The following is a 13,656-nucleotide window of genomic DNA, read 5'->3' as shown; positions in this document are numbered from 1 at the left end:
CAGATGAGGTAGATACAAGGTACTTCCTATGCTAATGTACAGCAGGAGAACAAACTTTATCAGATGAGGTAGACACAATGTCATTCTTTCTATTAATCATGAAGGTCTTTTACCATTTCTAAATATGAATTTATATATGAAATTGATATCATTTGAAATCACAACTTGCACTTAACTATGAATAATCATTAGCTGTAATTGTGAATTTATATTCACATTTTAATTCTTTTGAAAGAAATATGTATTCTAAATAAATGGAAAATGGAAACGGGGGAATGTGTCAAAGAGACAACAACCCGACCAATGAGCAGAAAACAGTTCAAGGCCACCAATGAGTCTTCAATACAGCGAAAAAATCCTGCACCAGGAGGCGGGCTTCAGCTGGCCCCTAAACAATAATGCATACTAGTTCAGCGAAAATGGATGTCACACTAAACACCGAAGACTAACAAAGGCCAGAGGTTCCTGACTTGGGACAGTCACAAAAATTCGGCTGGGTTAAACATTGTTGTGAGATCTCAACCAACTCCCCATACCTAAAGTATGCTTTAATATACACTTGTCTGTAAATGCCAAGCTTTCTAAAGTTGAGGACATTATAAAACTATGTTAAGGGGAACAGATTTGATAAGTCATGGATATTTGGTATGCAGTTGTATTAGCATTCATTCCAGGGAGATTTTTGGGCCTGCACAATTAGTCATGGTTCATTAACTTCGAATATTTTACATAGTATACATGTTAAAGTATTAACATTTTAATTTCAGCATTTGCATTATACATTCAAAGTTACATACAGAAGAGACATATATCTGTGACAACAGTTTATTTTAGTCTAATGCCATATTCTATATTTATATATTGCAATTTGAAGACATTCTGAAATACATTTGATTTGAGGGACAATTTGGCCTCTAATCACCTTTCTTTATCAAAATACCAGTTTTCATCAGTTTTTGGTTAGGGAATGAACTCGTCTTTGGAGAAAGAATTTAAATTTCGTGAGAATTTGTTAATATATATAACATTGATTATGCCCCTGCTGTAGGCAATGGGGGCATTAAGTGTTGCCCTTTACCGTCCATCTGTCTTTCTATCCATCCGTCCTTCCGTCCATCCCATTTTCGTGTCCGTACTGAAACTCATACACAATGCTAAGAACCACAACACCCAGTCAGAGTTCAAATTTGGGTTGTGAGTCATTTACCGTTCTAGAGTTATGCCCTTTTTGACTTGGAAAATTGCAAAGCTTGAGCGGGTTCATATGTGTCCTCAGAAACAATCTTATTTGATTTTATATTGATCTGTTTAGCCCTAAACTTCTCAGTGTATGATAAGCAGAAAATACATCCCAAAAAATCAATTTTGAAAAGGGTTTTTCTGCTTTTTAATTGTGATGAAGTAATCAAGAAGTTTTTATTTGCTCAGAAGTCGTTGTTATTGCTTAATGTCATGTGGCAAATATTACATATAGAACTTTGAAACATTTAATATTTGTTTTCAATATACATGTTATTTTACAGATCATGCCAAACACACTGTACATATTACAATATCTGAGGAAGAACAAGCTATGTGTGAACATCGGTATCATAAAATTACTGGTGACTACATCGTCAATCAATCCAAGTCATGTGATATACCTGTAAGTCATGTGATAAGATTCATGGTAATATTGGAAAGTATTAGAAGCCACGTATAATACTAGACAAAGGATTACAAAAATACAAAACAAAAAGGAAAGTAACAACTAATTGGGTTTATTATCTGAAAAATTGAGGTTAGAACTTTAGCAGTGAAACAAACAATCATAGTTGACTACATGATTTAAATATTTTCCAGTAACAAATAACATTTTTTATTTTTATGATATAAAAATGTATGAGTAAGTTCCATTTATAACAAAAAAGTAAAACTATTATGATTATAGTGTGAATCTTTTAATATCAAAATAGTAATTTTGTTGTACACCAGAACATCAAGTTGCTTTAATTTTTTAGTTTAAAATTTTTCAAACTAAATAATGTTGGCTTTACTATGTCCGACATCATATTGCACAGGTTTAAATGTTGACATTTGCAAAGCAATAAATTTTGGATGTCAAACATTTTCTTTTGTAATGCAAAAAGTTACAGGGAATTTTTTGTTTTTTTTTCTAAAGCGAACAAATTTGGATTTTTTGTATTGAGTTATTATTTTCTATTGTAGACACCATACTTATACAATGGAGAGAGATTTTGTAACTATTTTCTGTTGTAGACACCATACTTATACAAGGGATAGAGATTTTGTAATTATTTTCTGTTGTAGACACCATACTTATACAAGGGAGAGAGATTTTGTAATTTTTTTCTATTGTAGACACCATACTTATACAAGGGATAGAGATTTTGTAATTATTTTCTATTGTAGACACCATACTTATACAAGGGAGAGAGATTTTGTAATTATTTTCTGTTGTAGACACCATACTTATATAAGGGAGAGAGATTCAGAAATAAGGATGATTACAGCTTAAAGATGTACAGTGATGAGGTCAAGGTAAATCAATAAAAGTTGCAATGAAATAACATGATTACCTTGTGTAAAAAACAGATGTTTCTCATGTGAAATAAATCTGTATTTTCATTGCGATAAGATGAGAGTTGTTCTTCACTCATACGCTGTACACATTCATGTATAAATGTGTTCAGTCATTCAAATATATTTTGTCAATTCAATTCTTGAATTAGTTATTCTATAATTATTATATGCTGTGTTCCTCAGCTTCATCTGTTATTGGATAACTATAATAGTTTCAAATAAAACATTCAGATTATATTTCATTAACCTCACATTATTTTAAAAACTTTTCTGCTGATGTTTATCATAATGCAGACCTTTACTGGTGAAAAATCTGGTAAGTGGAGAATTAATTCAGAAAAAATGGGTCATTTATTAAATTTTTTGAATTCTTGACAATTTAAAATTGTGCTAGATATCTCAAATGTGATCACAGAAATGTATCAGGAGTTTCTATGAAAATTTAAAAAGTAGAATTTTCATTAATGCAGAACTATTCTGATCAAAGTTCTCACATCAATAAAGATGTTTTGATATGTAATTTTTAAGTCTTCAAAAATTACTCCATAATAAACATGTTTTAACTTTTTCAACCATTTTAGACTTGGATAGAAGAAGATGAGCAAAACAGAGAAGAAACCATAGCTAATTTGGAGAATCTGAGACAAAGACGGCGTGTCAATCACAGTTTGAATTTGGATGAACCAATTGCACCAGTATTTTTACATCGAACAGTATCTGAGTTAGAGTCTCCTGATATTGAAAACAGTTTTGCTTAAAGATATTTTTTTTAAATGTTTTGAGAATACTTTTATATGTGTTTAGAAGATCAGACTTGAATTTCAAAGGTGATGATGAAAAGGCAAAATAATTCTGAAGATTTGAATATTATTATGATATTATTGCAAACAAAAAAATCCACATGCATTGTATATTCATTTATCAGTATATCTCATTCTATCGTGATCTGTGATGTAATTATTGGACACTAATTTGCATATTGCATATTGCTAATTACAATATAATATTTCTGTCATACCTTGTATACTTGTGTATAGTTTGGAGCAGTTTCTTATTTCAATAGCTTACTCATCTTGAGAATAATAGGTTTACTTTTAATCCTTGTACAAGTTCAAATTTGAGCCAAAGAAAGTATGATGAAACATTAAAAAGAAAACAATGCTCCTGAATATTTGTTATGGTTGTATTATTAAGTAAAGTGGTTTTCTCCTTTACTGTTTGCAACAATACATGTAGCTGCCATAGGATTTTGAAAAAGGGGGGCCCACCAAGGCAATATTAGGAATGGGACTTGTAAAAAGTCTATGCATTAACCATACTTATAACTCCATAATGGGAGGACTAAGATCCAGGCCCCCTACATAAAATCTGCCTCTGGTTTTAAAACATAGTTGTTTTCCCTCAATATGTTCAATAACAAAAATATGTTGATGAGACAACGTAGAATTGTATGGGTATTCAGATCAATGACCCATGTCTAAAAATAAACTACCCCTCCTACCCTTCCACATTCATTTTTAAGCTTATTAAAGCCTCAAATATAAAGCACACCTTATCTTTGTTTTAAATGTGGTCTTGCCAAAAACAACAATTATAGGTTGAATTTAATAATGCATTGAGATTGGTGCTAAAAATGGTGTTATAATGAGTATTGTACCTTTGAATATTTGAGGTAAATTTGTCAATGTTTTGTTTTATTTCAAAATAATAATAGAAATGAAATTGTTTGTGTATTAATTTTTATTAATTGAAAATATAAAGATTACTTTTGTACATTTTTGATAACATAGCTCAACATAAAGCTAGGTTGATTATTGTGCCAAACAGCTATATTGGGGTGACAGGGTTTAGAACTTAACATGCTGTATATACACTTGTTCATTGTTGAAGGCTGTTTGTTGACCTTAAGAGGCCTTGTGATTTTGTCTCTTTTCATGCCACTGGATGTTATAAATGGCCATCTCTCATCATTATCATCTGTTTTTATTCATATTTACGATACTATAAGTTTCTTCAACTATGGAATTGTTGACATGCAAGAGTTAAGCACTTATGTTCAAATTTATGTGAGAAAAAAATCTACTTTCAAAAACCAATTGATTAAAAGTTTAACTGCTATTTAAGCACTTACATTCAAGTCACAACAAGAGCAAATATTAAAAATTGACATTCAAAAATCAAAAAAGTTATTTGCTTGTGTACTTGAAGAATATTTTAAAATAACATTTTCTTTTCTTTCTTTTAATATTTTTGTATATATTATTTGTATAACAGCAAATATAAGAGCTCTAATTGGAGTAAAAATTGTGTTTGTTAATAGCCAGTATTTTTTTTAGAGGTTTAGAAATCCCGAACTGTGACTAAGTGGGCTAAACAGACCTATTGTACAGGTTATTGTAGAAGAAAAAATCACCTTAACAGGTTATTGTAAAAAAACTATTATTCTGTTATGGGGGTTGTGGTCTTAGTCACAGTTATTCCAGAACGAGAGGAAACACATATTTTAGTTTTATACATGTGGGACAGGGGAAATTAACTATATAAATGATGTAAGATGTAAAAACTAGAGACATTTCCATGGAAAACTAATTACAATAAAAATCATTGTGATAACCAATTAATATTGGAAGTGGACAATTCTGTTTTGTGAATAGTTCTATTGTCATCATGTGTTGAAACTAAATTGCTGAAGTCGAACATGAGTAAATTCATGGTGAGATAATCTGTAGCTATCTGTGTTATCAGAGCAGTAGTTAATTATTTCAATACTTCACAAAAGTTTAAGAAGTTCTTAAGAATATCCAAAATGGAACTGACCACATGACGAAATGTAGTTGATAATTGAAAGTTTATTGTTCAATTTAAAGATAAATATCTTTATGACAATTTTGATATTGTGATGTTTTTGTCCAGCCTGCAACATTTATGTCACGAATGCAAGTTATAGCGATCATAGATCCCGGCGGCGGGGTCAACATTTAGGTTCAGTCTGTGGATAAAGATTTTTAGACATTAATATCTTTGTCAAACCTTCATGGAATTTTATAAAATTTAGACAGAAACTTGTTTATGACCAAAATATAGTATCCATAGCAAAATTTTGAAAATATATGAAAATATTTATTTTCATTTTTCCATATTTTACTGATAAATGGACTTAGTTTATTTTACAGTTAACATTCAGATTCAGTCCGAGGTTATAGTTTTTTAGTCATCAATAACTTTGTCAAGCCTTCATGGAATTTCATGAAATTTGGACAGAAGCTTGTTAATGACCAAAATACAGTATCCAGAGCAAAATTTTGAAAAATATTTATTTTTGATTTTTGTATTTTACTGATAAATTAGCTTTAGAGTAAACAAGTAGATACAGTCTGGGGTTAAAGTTTGTTACACATCAATTACTTTGTCCACAGGGGGGTCTCAACATGGTATTTTAGGTACAGTTGTGCAGCTGGGATTTAAAAAACACCCCCATTCATATATTGAATAATTGTGAAATCCCTACCTATACATATATTTCACAGCGAAATCATAACCCATTCATATATATTTATCAGCTCAAATAGTACCAAAAGGTCTGATATGTGACCTTTTTTTTACTATACTCTAGTGGGTAAAGATTATTAATTGTGACAGTGTAATAAAATTTGATCAATAACAAAACTTATGTCAATAAGTTTCAGCAGATGTGGAAATTTTAATGACAAAGAGTTTGGGAAATTCAGTGAAGATTAATATTGTTGCACAACAAACTGAAAAATTATGACCCATTGATATATCACAATTGGTCAATTACTACCTATTGATATATTTCCTCGGTAAAATTGCACCCCATTGATATATTTGACGTATCAAAAAAGGGACCCAATCCAGCGGCACATATGTATATACCTTCATATAGGAAGAGACCCCCTCCCCCCTATAGACTTTGTCAAACCTTCATAGAAGTTTATTAAATTTTGGCAGAAGCTTTTTAATGATTTAGAGATAATGTCTGAAGTAAATTTTAAGAGTATGGGATTAATTTTTTTGACATGATAAATTTGTAAACCTTCATGGATTGTTATGAAACTTTGACAGAAGCTAATTTTCAAGACCAAGAAATAACATTTAAAGAAAAAGTATTTTTTTACATTCTGTATTTTACTGATAAATGAACTCACTTTTTAAGTCAACATTACACTTTTACACTAACAGCAACAATCGCAGGCGAGACACAGGGTTCCACTAAACTCCTTATGAATATTTTTTTGTACTGGATACTTATTACTATTGTATTTTTGTAATTTGTTTTATATATGTATTGAAAATACACATGTTATTTTATGATTGTGATAATAATAATATGACATCTTCCTAGTCATCTGTTATATGAGATATATTTGTATTGGAATTGATTATACAAAAAATTGAAATAAATCAATATATTGTTTCTTCTTAGTATTAAGATAATCTAAGCTTTCTTTTCCTAAGCTGTGTGTGAAGTTCACAGGACTGTTCAGGTCATATAGTTTAATGGTTTCTAATCTATTTGCTTGTAAATAATCATTTTATTCCATACTTTTTCACCATTTAAGAATTTAAAGTATGAAGGAATAAAAGGATTAACAAAAATACCGAACTCCAAAGTAAATTCAAAAAGGGGGAAGTCCATAAAACCTGACAAAGTCAAATGTTAAACAATATCAACCAATGGAATGAATGGAAATAACTGTTATATTTCTGGCTAGGATACAGGCATTTTCCAAAATAATTTTCAGAATTTACAGGAAAACTTTTGAGATTGGTTAAAAGGCACATTATTCAGCCAATGGTGTCACACTACTTCATTTTGGTGTTTGAAGAACAAAATAATAATGTTTTTGTCTGATGAATGTAGCATTTCTCTTTCGCACTTGATTATTGTGCCAAACAGTTATATTGGGATGACAGGGTTTAGAACTTGACATGCTGTATATACACTTGTTCATTGTCAAAGGCTGTATGTTGACCTTAAGGGCATACGATACAGTTACAGGGGAAGTAATGACGTTGCTAACGTAAATTGTTATTTTCGCGACGTCAAACTGTGACTTATCGGGAAAAGATGCAGTTTTCGACTGATTTTTAACATTCAAACTGATTTAACTTGAAAACGAGTTCATGGACCCTTCTTTTTTAAAATGACATTTGGTTTGATTACGTATGAAGATTATGTGTACCAATTTTCATGAAAAAGTCAATAGTGCAATTATTTTAAATTTGATAAATATACAGCAAAAAATGACGTTTGTTTTTTACATTCATGAACATTTGATAAATATGAGTTATTTGTAAAAATAAAATGTACAAATTTATAGAACATTTATATAAAACAGAAATTACAAATAATTTAACAAAAAACAGCTTGTGTTTATCTTTTAAAACAAAAAAGTTATGTATTTCTGTCGAAAGGAAAAAATACGTCCACACATCCGAATTTTGAGGAAATATCTGAAATTTCAACCTCAATTTACTCAAAAAGTAGCACATGATGGTATATTTTTTATTGCATATTTGATTTAATCAGGTAACAAATAGCCTATATGCAAATTTTCATCAAAATTTCATTACGGGATCAAAACTGTATCGTATGCCCTTAAGAGGCCTTGGGGTTTTGTCTCTTTTCATTCCAGTGGATGTTATAAACAGCCATCTATCATCATCATCATCATCATCATATCTATTTTACTCGTATTTACAATGCTATAAGTTTCTTCAATTATGACATTGTTGACATTCAAGAGTTCAGCACTTATGTTCAAATTTATGTGAGAAAAAAAAATGCTTTCAAAAACCAATGGAATAAAAGATTAATTGTTGTTAAGCACTTTACATTCGAGTCACAACAAGAGCAAATAAAAATTGACATGCAAAAATCAAAAATGTTAATTGCTTGTGTACTTGAAGAATATTTTAAAATAACATATTCTTTTCTTTCCTTTAATATTTTTGTATATATTATTTGTATTGCAGCAAATATGGAGCTCTAATTGGAGTAAAAATTAATAGCCAGTGTTTTTTTAGAAGTTTAGAAATCCAGAACTGTGACTAAGTGGGCTAAACAGACCTATTGTACAGGTTGTTGTAGAAGAAAAAATCACCTTAACAGGTTATTGTAAAAAAACTATTATTCTGTTATGGGGGTTGTGGTCTTAGTCACAGTTATTCCAGAACGAGAGGAAACATATATTTTAGTTTTATACAAGGGGGACAGGGGTCTTCTCAAAATTAACTATATAAATGATGTAAGATGTAAAAACTAGAGACATTTCCATGGAAAACTAATTACAATAAAAATCATTGTGATAATCAATTAATATTGGAAGTGGACAATTCTGTTTTTTGAATAGTTCTTTTGTCATCATGTGTTGAAACTAAATTCATGGTGAGATAATCTGTAGCTATCTGTTTTACCAAAGCAATAGTTCATTATTTCAATACTCCACACAAAAGTTTAAGAAGTTCTTAAGAAAATTCAAAATAGAACTGACCACATGACGAAATGTAGTTGGTAATTGAAAGTTTATTGTTCAATTTAAAGATAAATATCTTTATGAAAATTTTGATATTGTGATGTTTTTGTCCAGCCTGCAACATTTATGTCACGAATGCGAGTTATAGCGATCATAGATCCCAGCGGCGGCATCAACATTCAGGTTCAGTCTGTGGATAAAGATTTTTAGACATTAATAACTTTGTCAAACCTTCATGGAATTTTATGAAATTTAGACAGAAACTTGTTTATGACCAAAATATAGTATCCATAGCAAAATTTTGAAAATATATGAAAATATTTATTTTCATTTTTCCATATTTTACTGATAAATGGACTTAGTTTATTTTACAGTTAACATTCAGATTCATGAAATTTCATCAGAAGCTTGTTATTGGCCAAAATACAGTATCCAGAGCAAAATTTTGAAAAATATTTATTTTTGATTTTTGTTGATAAATGGGCTTTAGAGTGAACAAGTAGATACAGTCTGGGATGAAAGTTTGTTACACATCAATTACTTTGTCCACAGGGGGGTCTCAACATGGTATTTTAGGTACAGTTGTGCAGCTGGGATTTAAAAAAACACCCCCCACTCATATATTGAATAATTGTGAAATCCCTACCTATACATATATTTCACAGCGAAATCATAACCCATTCATATATATTTATCAGCTCAAATAGTACCAAAAGGTTCGATATGTGACCTTTTTTTTTACTATACTCTAGTGGATAAAGATTATTAATTGTGACAGTGTAATAAAATTTGATCAATAACAAAACTTTTGTCAATAAGTTTCAGCAGATGTGGAAATTTTAATGACAAAGAGTTTGGGAAATTCAGTGAAGATTAATATTGTTGCACAACAAACTGAAAAATTATGACCCATTGATATATCACAATTGGTCAATTACTACCTATTGATATATTTCCTCAGTAAAATTGCACCCCATTGATATATTTGACGTATCAAAAAAGGGACCCATTCCAGCGGCACATATGTATATACCTTCATATAGGAAGAGACCCCCCCCCCGAGACTTTGTCAAACCTTCATAGAAGTTTATTAAATTTTGGCAGAAGCTTTTTAATGATTTAGAGATAATGTCGGAAGTAAATTTTAAGAGTCTGGGATTAATTTTTTTGACATGATAAATTTGTAAACCTTCATGGATTGTTATGAAACATTGACAGAAGCTAATTTTCAAGACCAAGAAATAACATTTAAAGAAAAAGTTTTTTTTTAAATTCTGTATTTTACTGATAAATAAACTCACTTTTTAAGTCAACATTACACTTTTACACTGACAGCAGCAATCGCAGGCGAGACACAAGGTTCCACGAAACCCCTTACGAATATTTTTTTTGTACTGGATACTTAGTACTATTGTATTTTTATACGACCGCAAAAACATTTTTGTGGTCGTATATTGGTATGACGTTGGCGTCGTCGTCGTCGTCGTCGTCCGAAGACACATTGGTTTTCGCACTCTAACTTTAGTTTAAATGGATCTTTAAGAAATTTTACCATAAGGTTCAATACCACAAAAGGAAGGTTGGGATTGATTTTGGGGGTTATGGTACCAACAGTTAAGGAATTAGGGGCCCAAAAGGGGCCAAAAATAAGCATTTTTGTAACTTCCAGACATAACTTGTGTGTTAGTGTATGGATCTCTCTGACATTGTACCACAAGGTTTCATATCAGAAAGGGAATGCTGGGATTGATGTTGGGGGTAATTGCTTCAAAATTTTAGGAATTAGGGGCCAAAAAAGGGGCAAAAAACAAGCATTTTTCTGGTCTCATGACAATAACTTGTGTGTAAGTGTATGGATCTTTCTGAAATTGTACTACAAGGTTCCATACCACAAAGGGAAAGCTGGGTTTGAGTTTGGGGGTAATTGCCCTAAACGTTAAGGAATTTGGAGCCAAAAAGGGGCCAAAAAAACAAGCCTTTTTCTAGTTTCCAGACAATAACTTGTGTATGGATCTCTCTGAAATTGTACTGCAAGGTACCATACCACAAAGTGAAGGCTGTTATTGAGTTTTGGGGTGATGAATCATAAGGGGATTCAAAAAATTTTGGGGGGGGGGATTTTTTTTTCTTTATAATTTTCCATTTTAAATTGGTTATTTCTGATTTATATATAAAAGCAAATAATAATGATATTGTTTGAATAGGTAAATTTAAATTTTTTAAGTTCTTAGACCACATTCATTCTGTGTCAGAAACCTATGCTGTGTCAAATATTTAATCACAATCCAAATTCAGAGCTGTATCAAGCTTGAATGTTGTGTCCATACTTGCCCCAACTGTTCAGGGTTCGACCTCTGCGGTCGTATGAAGCTGCGCCCCAGCGGAGCATTTTATTGTAATTTGTTTTATATATGTATTGAAAATACACATGTTATTTTATGATTGTGATAATAATAGTAATGACATCTTCCTAGTCATCTGTTATATGAGATATATTTGTATTGGAATTGATTATAGAAAAAAATCGAAATAAATCAATATATTGTTTCTTCTTAGTATTAAGATAATCTAAGCTTTCTTTTCCTAAGCTGTGTGCGAAGTTCACAGGACTGTTCAGGTCATATAGTTTAATGGTTTCTAATCTATTTGCTTGTAAATAATCATTTAATTCCACACTTTTTCACCATTTAAGAATTTAAAGTATGAAGTAATAAAAGGATTAACAAAAATATCAAACTCCAAAGTAAATTCAAAAAGGGGGAAGTCCATAAAACCTGACAAAGTCAAATGCTAAACAATATCAACCAATGGAATGAATGGAAAATAACTTATATTCCTGACTAGGTACAGGCATTTTCCAAAATAATTTTCAGAATTTACAGGAAAACTTTTGACATTGGTTAAACGACACATTATTCAGCCAATGGTGCCACACTACTTCATTTTTAACCGGATTTTCGAAGGAAATATCGGTTATAAAAATGGTGATGTACGGCGGGCGGCAGGGCGGATCTACGGGCGGCAGGGCGGATCTACGGGCGGCTGCCAAACAGTGTCAGCACAATAACATGAAAACGCTTTAACAAATTTTTTTCAAATTTAAATATGTTGTTTCCTCGGACTTAATGAAGGTCTAGTTCAATTTTCAAGATATTAGTATATCTCCTTTGTGAGTTATCGCCATTTTTAATATCCTAAAGTGGAATTTTTAAATATTTTACTCTTGTTATCTTTTTTATGACTAAGTATAATGTCTTATCTCACAATAAAAATTGGAGTGACAGATTTACTTAAAAATTATCTATTTCCTAAGTGGTAATGATTATAAGCTATATTATTAGACATTTTGAAGTTAATTACATTATTAATTATTAATTAGTTCTGGGTTATATCTTAGCATATAATATCATTGGAGTGACAGATTTATTTGAAAATTTTCTGTTGCCTGATAAAATCTGTAGGACTGTATATATAAAGTTTGAAATTTACTAGTAGGACTGTATAAATGAAATTTGAAATTTACTGTTTATTATTAGACATGTTGTAGATAATTAAGTCTCCCTACACCATATATATTCTTACCCCCACCCCCTTTCAATTTGATAATGTGCTTTTATCTTGTAAACGGTTGAGATCCCCACACCTAAACCATATATATTCTTGTATGGGACAATAAAACAAATCAAATGAAATATTTGGGGAGTCCCCGGGTTCACCCCACCCCCCTACTTTTTGAAAACTTGTAAACAGTCAAGATCCCAACCCTGAAACCATATATATTCTTGTATGTGACCACAAAACAAATCAAATGAAATAAAAGGCGAGTCCCCATGGGTCACCCCCACCTACTCCTGTTTAAGAACTTGTAAACGGTCGAGATCCCCACCCCTAAACCATATATATTCTTGTATGGGACAATAACACAAATCAATTGAAATATAGGGGAAGTCCATGGGGGTCACTCCCACCCCCTTTCTTTTTGAAAACTTGTAAACGGTCAAGATCCACACCCTGAAACTATATATATTCTTGTATGGGATAATAAAACAAATCAAATAAAAAATACAAGGCGAGTCCCCTGGGGTCACCCCCACCCCCTCCTGTTTGAGAACTTGTAGACGGTCAAGATCCCCACCCCTAAACCATATTTATTCTTGTATGCAATAAAACAAATCAAATGAAATATAGGGGAAGTCCATGGGGTTTACCCCCACCCCCCTTCTTTTTGATAACTTGTGAACGGTCTAGATCCCCACCCCTAAACCATATATATTCTTTAAATGGGACAATAAAACAAATCAAATGAAATTAAGGGGAAATCCCTTGGGGTAACCCCCACCCCCCTTTTTTTTTGAAAACTTGTAAACGGTCAAAATCTCCACCCCGAAACCATATATATTCTTGTATGGGACCATAAAACAAATCAAATGAAATATAAGGCGAGTCCCCTGGGGTCACCCCCACCGCCTCCTGTTTAAGAACTTGTAAACAGTCAAGATCCCTATCCCTAAACCATATATATTCTTGTACAGGACAAAAAAACAAATCATATGAAATAAAGGGAGAGTCCCCTGGG

At 31.4% G+C, this 13,656-nt stretch overlaps 1 protein-coding gene and 1 long non-coding RNA gene across 4 annotated transcripts in view; one reads left to right on the top strand and one right to left on the bottom strand.

Annotated features, from left to right (window-relative positions):
- LOC127713039 (two pore channel protein 1-like) overlaps window positions 1-7,022 on the top strand; it is a 45,821-nt gene extending 38,799 nt beyond the window's left edge. Inside the window, exons 24-26 of one of the 3 annotated variants that reach the window (XM_052219638.1) lie at window positions 1,524-1,645; window positions 2,464-2,541; window positions 3,165-7,022. In XM_052219638.1, the coding sequence (XP_052075598.1) occupies window positions 1,524-1,645; window positions 2,464-2,541; window positions 3,165-3,341 (377 nt within the window). In that variant the 3' untranslated portion in view covers window positions 3,342-7,022. Of the gene's footprint in view, window positions 1-1,523; window positions 1,646-2,259; window positions 2,305-2,361; window positions 2,407-2,463; window positions 2,542-3,164 lie in introns of those variants that run through there. The other 2 variants (XM_052219639.1, XM_052219640.1) reach the window with 2 other exon arrangements.
- On the bottom strand, window positions 5,933-10,632 carry LOC127713040 (uncharacterized). Its single transcript, XR_007987434.1, has 2 exons — window positions 10,156-10,632; window positions 5,933-6,523 (listed from the first exon to the last, which is right to left on the bottom strand). It is a non-coding gene; the product is annotated as an uncharacterized LOC127713040 (long non-coding RNA).
- Between the last annotated feature and the right edge of the window lie 3,024 nt (window positions 10,633-13,656).

Source organism: Mytilus californianus, unplaced genomic scaffold (genome assembly GCF_021869535.1).
Source record: "Mytilus californianus isolate M0D057914Y unplaced genomic scaffold, xbMytCali1.0.p SCAF_8, whole genome shotgun sequence".
NCBI lineage: Eukaryota > Metazoa > Mollusca > Bivalvia > Mytilida > Mytilidae > Mytilus > Mytilus californianus.
Note: the sequence above shows the minus strand (reverse complement) of the source record. Positions and strands in the feature narration are given on the sequence as shown.